Raw genomic sequence first — 10,508 nt, 5'->3', positions numbered from 1 at the left:
TGTGTTCGGCTCAACGGAGAAGATGAGCTTTCCTTTCACTGTCCAACAAGCTTTTCTTTCACGCTTGTGGGGGCAAAGTAGGTGGGGTGTAATAATAACCCAATTGGGCCTTGGGGACCATTGCCTATGATTGTGCTTGCCACGTAGCATGAAATGAAATATACTACCTACCGTCTTGGAATCAAATTAAAATAAATCAAAGGCAAGCCATAATCCTAGTAAATCACATACGTGTCCCTTAAAAAGTAAAGATACTGCCTTGGAATCAAACATACATATGGTTACAGGGAGCCTAAAATAGAGAACTCCGAGTGAATAATATTCATATAATTATGGATAAATAAGGCATGTGTCTAACAAGAATAGAAAAATAATGCCCTTGTTAGAGCATCTTCAACCACCTTTCAAATAGTTGATTCAACCACCTTTCAAACAGTTGATTCAACCACCTTTCAAACAGGTGATTCAAGTTATATTTAACTATTATATGCTATTTTAATACTCCAACAGATCCTCTAATGTAAAAGTTTTTCAAAAATTTGATTTTTATTTATTTTTTATTTTTTATTCTTTTCACTCTTCCTTCATTCCTCTTTCTCCTTACAATAAAATATATAAATAGAGAATAGAATAAAGAATTTGTTGAATTGTACATAGCAAAAACGAGTAGCTAATTTAAAAAATTTTACTTTTTCTGTAGTTACTTTAACTACTATTGTTGGAGATGCTCTTAGAGCTTCAGCCTTCGGCTGCTGATGGCTTAGGGCTCATTTAGAGCTTGAACCTCAAATGAGCCTATGTTTCTACCCATCACTAATTCACACTACATTTCAATGTTCTTTTTCTTACTCAAGGATATTATGTTAAATAAAGTTCAAACTCAGAGCATTCGTCTTAATAATATGTTAAATCACTATTTATTCTAAGTTGATAGGAAGAGATGAATTTTCATTTAATTTATATTTTAATACTCTCCCTTGATAACTTATACCCAACACATAAAATATTTAATTAAAATATAAAGCAAATGATGAGGACATAATTCGAATTCAGGATTTTGCTTTGATATCATGTGAAGCCCAACCCAACCATTACAATTGTAGAAACTATGCCTTAAAAGAAAATAGTTATTTAGAAAAAAGGAGGCAGAAGATAACAACATTTTGTTAATCTAAAACTAATAAACAAGACACGTCTCAAAGAGTCTGGTTATTTGTACTAACTAAATGAGGTCACAAACAAGGTGAGCCAGAGACAGGATCCTTAGCAATTATAAATTCCCGTTACTATCTCTGCCCCATCATTGGGCAAGGGTCTGTGAAAATGGACTCCTCTACCTGAGCAAGATCCCACTCAGGCAGGGAGCACCCTACAAGTTTTCATGCCCCGTCTTTAGGAAGGAAAGGAAAAGGATCCAAATCAAAGTTAGGGCAGAGCACATAGGATGCCACTTCCAGTAGGACCAGTACACCCCAAAGTAATCACACAACCGGGAGCTCATGGCTCTCGATCAGGACATGCGTATGCTTAAAATCGAGGATAGAAAGATTTAAGCAAACCTAGAAACTCAAAAGTCATTTTGATTTAAGAGCAAAGGGGTTCTGGTATTGGAATTACATGAAGTGTCAATTTTGAGCAAAATAAAGTGCACACATAATTAAAAGGAAGAACAAAAAAGAAGAGAGAGCGAGTTTCCTTGCATTCCAGCACAAACAACCACACCACAAAGCTTGAAAACGGAAGGACTAAAAACATTTAAGGAGCAAAATCGCACACTCAATTACAATATATGTGATTAGAGTAAGACTCTTAGATCTCCCATTGCTTCATCTCCATACCATCAGGAGGACTTCCCTCCACCTTCTTTCAACCCACTTATTTCCAGTTATTGGAGAGCACTGTCCCATTTGACTCGACTTGTGTAATATTGAAACACACATTACAAAGCCGTGTACAGAAAGCAATAAAGACACGGGAAACAAATTCACCAAATAGTTTATAAAACCCTCATATCATCGTCAAGAAAGGCATAAAAAACAATATTGGATTTGGCATTATGAATCAAGAAATATTAAACATAAGACTAAAAGTCTTACAAATGATTTTTTCATGGCCCTTCTGGTGTCCTCATCAGCATCTGAGTATATGTTTTGGAAAAAATTGTTTAAAGCTGCATCACCATCAAGCTTTTCATCTTTCTCCTGAAATTGAAAAAAAAAAAAAAAAAAAAAAAAAAACGATGAATGAAAGTGCACCAACAAACATGAGGAAGCCCTTTGTAAAAAAGATTAAGGCCTCGTTTGGTTCGCGGAATGTCTAATCCATTGGAAAATGATTAGATACTACTAAAAATAGAAGAGTGTGAAATAGATTAGCTATTCATATTCATTTGTTTGATTGTAACGCTGGAATAGACTAGCTAATCATATTCCTTCGTTTGGTACAATGCAATATGTTGGTGAATAGAATCATATTGTAATCAATTTTTCTAAAATACCCTTAACAATTTATATTATTAAGAACTTTCATTCTTTTTTTTAAACATAAACAACTTTACTATAACTTCTTTTTCTTTTTTGTTTTTAATTATGTCAGGTATGTGGCCTTTTTTTTTTCCTTTTTTTTTTTTTTGCAATTATGCTACAAAATTATTTATATGAAAAAAAATATAGTTGGAGAAAACAGAATCAAACTCAATCTTGAAATCAAAAAAATATAGTTGGAGAATGTACTGAGAATCAAAAGAAATAAAAAACATATTATATATTTGTATTTTATAAAAACCTTACAGATTATATTTCTCCGTCAAAGAAAAAAAAATTGAGAAAAAAGAGATGCGGAGAAACAGAATTAAAAAAAAAAAAAAAAGAAGACAGAGAAACTGAGAGAAGAAGATCAGAGAGAAACAGTACAGAGAAGGGAGACAGCATAAAGAAAAAAAAAAATTCGTTTGCACTTGCAGAAAAATTGTATCAGAAGAATCAGAGAGAAAATAGAAAGAGAGATAGAAAAAGAGAGAGAACGAAATATAGAGACGGATATATATATAGAGAGAGAGAGAGAGAGAGAGAGAGAAATATAGAAGAATCAGAGAGAGAACGAAATTTAATCCCACAAGTAAGGTTTTTTGTGGTAATTTACACAATTAATTTAATCATACAGGAAAAGATTAGCTAAGCCACTCATTTTTTATTGACTTAGCTAATCCTGTGTGTATGAGATTAGTAGTCTCATGGAAATAGATTATTCTCAGGAATAGAGTGTTACCAAATAAAAAACTAGCTATACCTAGTGTTAGCTAGTCCAATCTAAAGGTTTATTCCGCAAACCAAACGGGGCCTAAATACACTTTTAGTACCTGAAATTTGGCCCTAGTTTCAATTTCATCTTTTGCACAACTTAAAAGAGAGCGAAGTTGTCCTTCAATCCATCAACAATGAACTGCATTACGTGACAGACAGTTAACCATGGCACATTAGTCTGATGTCTGCCACGTGCAATTCAATTGGATGAAAAGAGCATATTACTCCTTTTTAAATTGTTTAGGGACAAATTTGGAACTTTTTGAATATCAATGAGAATATTCGAACATGGGAAAAATTTAAGAGACAAGAGTGTATTTCAACCCAAAATAAAATAGGTCAGAGGCTTTGAAATCCAGTAACTGCATAATTAATAGCAGGAATCACGCTTATAACTCAGCCAATGTTTTAGCAATTACAATGTTCAAGATAACAAATTTGGTGTACGTACACATGTTTTCTGATAGCCCAACCCAGCTAAGCCTATCAGCTTCAAGCCTGGCTGTCTAAAACTCTGTCCAAGCCCTCCCAAGTAAGGGCAGGGCCAACTTGGGCTGCCAGGGCAATGTATCCAAAAAATAAAAAAATAAAAAGAAAAAGAAAGTTAACACAAATCAAAGAAAGGCAGCTACAACTTTAAAAATGAATGATTATGGTATTGACTTTTATGCATTGGGCTTCATTTTTTCAGGTCATACGTACATTTCGGAGTCTCTGCATTTTAATTGGTCCTTCAACTGATAACCGCGCACTTCACGTAATCTACCCTCAAGCGTACAAGATGAGTTACGACTTTTAGACGACCAAAATTAAAACTCACCAACCAACCTTCACTCACCACATAAAAGCCCCAAAAAAATGTCTTTTATAATAAATTTGAAAAAAAAAAAAAAAAAAGTAAAAAGTAAAAAGACTCGACAAAAAAATGATAGGGTCATTTGACATCGGTGACCGAGCCAAAATAAAGAATATAAATAACAATTCAAAAATTTATTATCGTTTAAAAGATAAAAATATAACTTATAATGTATTTATTTTTTCACACTCCGCATTAATTTATTCATTTTTTCTCGATTAATTTTCATATAAAATTGCTTCACAAAATTTAATTATCGTTAATGAAGAAGGAAATATTGTAAAAAATTAAAAAAAGTTGTTAACTCAAAAGGGCAAAGCCTTTAATTTCCTTTGTTAGTATTTACACACAATTTTCCAAAAAAATAAACATCAAAACATTCTAACTTTTTTCACTTTTTATATCACATTATTCACTTTTTATTACTAATCAAATAAAAAAATCACTATAAAATAAATTTTTTTTTTCACTTTTCCATACCACTTTTTTTATTAAACATTCTTACTTTTTTTTTTTTTTTTTTTTTTTACATCAATCTACATCAATTACAGAGTTTAAAGAAAACACTTTGCCAAACAAAGCCAAGAGCACAGTCCATATAGAGCATAGGTGAGATCCCTACAGAAATTGAAGCAAGGATTCCTCTTGATGTAACAGACACAAAAGATTCTTCAGGTCAAGGTATCGACGATAAATAGGAAGACAAATTGGACACAGCAATTTAGAGCACTCCTTGCAGCATCACCAAAACCATTTTTTGCTTATTTTGGTGAGGCAATTTAATCAAAATGGCTTAAATGTCCACTTTTCAACCTCACTACTTTAACAAAAAAAAAGTAGTGAGGTGAACAGTAATCACCAAATTTAAAAATTACTATTCATTTACCTATTGATTAAATAACTCATTTTTCTCTCTTCCTTTTTGCTTTTCGTTTCTGTCTTCCTTTAATAGTTAAAAAAAGAATAAACAAATCATTAAAAAATAATATTTAAATAGAATAGTGAAAGTAGATTGTTAAAATAGTAAAACTATTAAGGTGTTCTAAAAAAATAATTTATTTAAATAACTAAAAGTATACTTTTAATTATTTTAATAAGGCTGCCAGAAATGTTCTTATGCTTCACCATTCACCAATATTATTAAACGCTAGCCACCTTTTTTTTGAAGTCTTTATAGTTAGAAGTTGAAGTAGTCCAATGCATAAAAGTCTAAACAAAAATATCAATTATTAAATGCTATCCGCGTTTGTGTTGGAGTCTTTAGACTTGAGTGGCCAATAATATCCATTAAAGAAAAATATCAATTATTAAATGCTAGCCTTGGAGTCTTTAGACTTGAGTGGCCAATAATATCCATTAAAGAAAAATATCAATTATTAAATGCTATCCGCGTTTGTGTTGGAGTCTTTAGACTTGAGTGGCCAATAATATCCATTAAAGAAAAATATCAATTATTAAATGCTAGCCTTGGAGTCTTTAGACTTGAGTGGCCAATAATATCCATTAAAGAAAAATATCAATTATTAAATGCTAGCCGCGTTTGTTGGAGTCTTTAGACTTGAGTGGCCCAATAATATCCAATATCAACTTTGGCCAGCTGTCCGTTAGAAAGCTAAAGGTTTAAAGGTCAAAAGAAAATATGTGTACACAATGAGTGGTGTGTTTGGCAAAGGAGCAGACCGATCGGACTCAAAAAAAAAAAAAAAAATTAAAAAAAAATTAATTAATTGTAACATTTTTACCCTTTATATTATATTAATTACTTTTTATTATTATTCAAATAAAAAAAAAATCACTACAAAACAAATTTTTTTGACTTTTTTATATAAAATATTTTTACTTTTTTTCTCACATCAATTAAATTTAGTACAATTCCAATCAACTTCTTTAAATCCACTCATTTGCCAAACATAGCCGAGTAATTGAAATCGTAGCCCACCGTGCGTGGGCAAAATAAATTAATCCCCGGCTGTTGCTAGTAGCCCACCTGGGCCACCTGAATTCTGGTAAGAGAATGAGAAACTAGAAAGCTAGATGTGGAATTTTTTCTTTTTGACGAAGGACTCTGTGTGGCTGTTTACTAAATGAAAGTGAAAGCTTAAAAGAAAAGAAAAAAAATGGATGTTAGGATGTATTTAATTTTCTTCGTTAGGGAAACTAAAACATGATTTGTAATCAATGTGGTTGCTGTAATTTTCTTTAGAACTATACTTTTTCAAGTCATACAAAATAGAAAGTCACGGTTTACACCAATAGTAGTATTGGACTACTACTTCACCTTCTAGCTGTAAAGACTTGAAAAAAAAAAAAAAAAAAAATCACTGCTAGCATTTAATATCATTGGTGGAGCATAAATAAATTGCAGTGTCCAATTTGTCTTCCTATTTAGTGTCGAGACCTTGACTTGAAGAATCTTTTAACCAACTTTTGTTTTTGTTTTTTGATGGCCATTAATTATATATAGTGAGTGAAGGCTGGTGTGTGATTATTAGTTTGGCAAGCTCTGTAACTGGTCGATCAATCGGTCTATGGCTGGCCACTGGTGTTGGGTACAAAACTATAGCCTCCCTCTATGGCTGCCTCAGTTTTGCGTGTGTGTACGTGTGTAGGTTCAATGGAGAAAGTTATAGAGTAACGTTATAAGTTATTTTTGTGTCCTTTAAAATTGACGTATTTTTTAAAATTACCATTAGATTAATATTGAGAGATAAATATTGACTTGTAACATTACAAGAAGGTTAATAGGTTATATTATAGAGAGACTAGAGTTTTCTATTCTTTTGTTTTGGTCGTCTAAAAAGTCCTAACTCCTAACTCATGTTGTACGCCTGAGGGCAAATTCCGGGAAGTTGAAGGACCAAAATCAGAAGACTCCAAGCGAATGCAAATGAGAAAATTATGCGTGGGTGGGTGAGAAGTTGGATTTTGTATAAAACGACCTTGCAGAAGTCGTTGCCCACCGTGATGAATGGGCAAATTAAAGTAAGTCTTTGAAAGAGCCGACAAAGGACATTGTATATGGACAATGTCATTTTCAAAAGTAATTAAAAGAATGTGTGCCACAATCAAATGCTCATCATGATTTATGCAAAACATAAATATTTTTTTATTTTATTATTTGAAAATTTATATAAACAATTTGGGTCAATAACAGATTCGACTAATGCGTGAAGAAATGAATAATACTCTATCAATATATTGATGGAGTATCACCATTGTTCCAAAATTTAACACACCAATAGCAATGAACAATAATGGGTTTGAAAAAAATGAATCTATTAACAGAGGGTGTTGTTTAGCTGTTCAAGAAATGAAAATCAAATTGAGATCATGACTCGACATCATTTTGTGTTTGTTATATTAAGAAGAATCCTCAATTCAATTTCTACAGGAATTTTGATGCCGGGCAGAACTATGATTATTCTGATAACGTATGATAATAGCTTAAATTAAAAATTAAAGACTGAAAATGAAACTCAAGAAAACAAAAAAAAAAAAACTAAGGATTATGGGAGAAAGACCCAAGTCGAATCTGAAATTTTATTGATATTCCAAAATTGAATGAAAAATAATACAAACTCTTTTATATATATATATATTACTAATTATTGGGGATTAATGGGGGTGAATTGACGGAGTTAAGGTTTGATCGCAGGACCTTTGACTCTGATACCATGTTAAATTACAAATTATCCTAATAGCTTAAATTGATATGAAGAGATAAATTTAATCACTTAATCAATACTTTAACAATATATATGTTAAGTTTTGAGTATTCTCCAAACAAAATACTCGGAGAAAGAGAATAAAAAAATAAAAAAATATCCATAAACTTGGAGATAAAGAAAAATACTTATTGAGAAAGTAAAAGGATATTATTCTACAAATAATCGAATGTGAGATTGATCATTATTAAATTTTAATGTATTGATAATTTTAAATTTGGAAAGGAAATTGCAATAGGTTTTGCAGTTGATACTCAAAGCAGTAAATGCTAAATAAATAAAATTGGACAAGGAAATTGTCCCTTTAAAATGTAAATATAGTGACTTGAAATTAAATACAGTACAGATGGTTAGAGGGATTGCATAAAATGGAGAAGGGGAGTCTCGAAATGAATTAGATTGGTAGAATTATAGATTGGTAGAATTATGGATAAAATATCCCATTAATTAATTGTATACGCATTTTCTTTAGACCTTTAGCTTTCTAGCGGGATATTATTGGTCACTCAGTTTGGAATGGAGACCTTCAAGTCTAAAGATATTTAATAGTTGATATTTTCTTTAGACTTTTTATGCATTTCACTTCACTTTCCCAAGTCATTATTGGCTTTGGCTTCACCTTCCAAGTATAAAGACTTCAAAAGAGGCAGCTAGACTTTAATTGGTGAAGCATAAACTGCAGGGATTCTTTTTAGTGTCCAGATTGGAGACCTTGACTTAAAGAATCTTTTATGCCTGTTTACGTCAAGTGGAATCCTCACCTCAATTACTTTTTTTTTTTTTTTTTTTGTAACACTCACCTCAATTACTTAAAGGGTCTCGTATATGGACTGTGCTCTCACCTTTTGAGAGGTAACAACTCTTTTGTTGCAATATTTCCTTCTTCATTGTGCTATTGCAACGCTTATGGATAGGAATACCAGTTTTGTGGTGGTCCTTGTGCACTGCTATCTTTCCTTAGCTACTCTCTTCTGCATGTTTGCATTTGCTCGTGGAAATCCAAATGTGCTTTGCAGAGAAGTAGAAAGAGAAGCCCTCCTCCGCTTCAAACAAGGTCTCATAGACCGCTCGAATCGACTCTCATCTTGGATTGGCGAGGAGTGTTGCATGTGGAGAGGAATTGGCTGTGACAACATAACCGCGCATGTCATCCAGCTAAATCTTAGAAATGATCCATATGCTGATTCCTTTACTACATTTGAAGCTTTTAAGTCGTCAAAGTTGGGCGGAGTGATAAGTGATTCTCTCTTGGAATTAAAGCATCTTCACTATCTGGACCTAAGTGGGAATAATTTTACAGATGCTCATATTCCAAGATTTTTTGGTGGCCTCCAGAATTTGAGATATCTAAATTTGTCAGATGCGGGTTTCGTGGGTACAATTCCTCATCAGCTGACAAATCTCTCCAACTTGCATTCTCTTGACATTGGATATCTCTTTGTGCAAGTTGACAATCTTGAATGGTTATCTCATCTTTCTTTGTTGGAATTTCTCGACCTGAGTTACGTCAATCTTAGTAAAGCATCCAATTGGTTACAGGTGATGAACATGCTCCCTTCTCTATCTGAGTTACACTTGTCTAGTTGTGAACTCAATAAATATGATCCTATTCTTTATGTTAACTTTTCATCTCTCACTATGCTCGATCTTTCAAGCAACAACTTTGTTTATTCAACTTTTAACTGGATGAATAGTCTCACGTCTCTTGTTACACTTGATTTAAGTTACAATCTCATTCAGATTCCACTTACAGTTGTCCATAACATGTCTTGTTTGAGAAATCTATATCTCTCGCGTAACAACTTCTCTTCCACAGCACTTAACTTGTTCTACAATATAACTACTCTTGAAAGACTTGATCTTGCATCTAACAATATTCGAGGTGTACTTCCTAGAGCCCTTGGATCCCTTTCTCGATTGACGCATCTTGACCTGTCAGACAATCACCTTGAAGGAAAGATACCAAGATTCTTGGGAAACTTTAGTAATCTCCAACTTTTAGATTTATATGGGAACAACCTTGGGGGAGGTGTGCATGAATTTTTAGGAAATTCTTCAGCAAGCATATCAAAAAATTTAGAGTTTATAAAATTGGGAGATAATCGACTTTCAGGTACTTTGCCGGATGAATTGGGGAAATATCAAAAGCTCTCTGTTCTTTCACTTTATGGTAACATGCTTTCTGGTCCGATTCCCATGTCTATAGGAAATCTTTCTTCATTGAGGACACTTGATTTCTATTTCAATCACTTAAATGGAACAATTCCTGTAAGTCTCGGACATCTTTCAAATCTTGAAATGTTAGACATCTCTTACAATTTCTTTGAGGGTTTTGTTTATGATGTGCTGTTTTCCAACCTAACAAAATTGAAAAGACTTGATGCATCTTCAAACTTGTTGACTTTGCGAGTAAGTTCTAATTGGGTTCCCCCTTTTCAACTTCGAACTTTAAGAATGGCTTCATTGAGACTAGGGCCACGATTCCCTGCATGGCTTCAATCACAAAAAGATCTTCAATATCTATCTTTATCGAGTGCAAGCATTTCAGATGTTATTCCTTCTTGGTTTTGGAGCCTCAGTCCCCAAATCGAATCGTTGGATCTTTCTCAAAACCAAATTCATGGC

General features: G+C 32.8%; 2 protein-coding genes across 2 annotated transcripts in view; one reads left to right on the top strand and one right to left on the bottom strand.

Moving 5' to 3' along the window:
- Nucleotides 1–8,789: 8,789 nt before the first annotated feature.
- LOC132190157 (receptor-like protein EIX1) lies at nucleotides 8,790–10,264 on the top strand. The gene is made up of 3 exons (XM_059605062.1): nucleotides 8,790–9,912; nucleotides 9,997–10,151; nucleotides 10,259–10,264. Exons 1-3 carry the CDS (start codon nucleotides 8,790–8,792, stop codon nucleotides 10,262–10,264), a joined length of 1,284 nt encoding a protein of 427 aa, XP_059461045.1.
- A 54-nt stretch (nucleotides 10,265–10,318) lies between these two features.
- Nucleotides 10,319–10,508, bottom strand: part of LOC132190095 (receptor-like protein EIX1) — a 3,143-nt gene continuing 2,953 nt past the window's right edge. The window contains exon 2 of the mRNA XM_059604981.1: nucleotides 10,319–10,368. Within this exon, the coding sequence (XP_059460964.1) occupies nucleotides 10,319–10,368 (50 nt within the window). The remainder of the gene's footprint in view (nucleotides 10,369–10,508) is intronic.

This window comes from Corylus avellana, chromosome ca1 (genome assembly GCF_901000735.1).
Source record: "Corylus avellana chromosome ca1, CavTom2PMs-1.0".
Taxonomy (NCBI): domain Eukaryota; kingdom Viridiplantae; phylum Streptophyta; class Magnoliopsida; order Fagales; family Betulaceae; genus Corylus; species Corylus avellana.
Note: the sequence above shows the minus strand (reverse complement) of the source record. Positions and strands in the feature narration are given on the sequence as shown.

Coding starts and splice junctions, on each gene's coding strand:
- LOC132190157 (XM_059605062.1), top strand. CDS start 8,790: ATGGATAGGAATACCAGTTTTGTGGTGGTCCTTGTGCACTGCTATCTT. Junction 9,913..9,996: donor TGGGAACAACCTTGGGGGAG/GTGTGCATGAAT, acceptor ATCGACTTTCAG/GTACTTTGCCGGATGAATTG.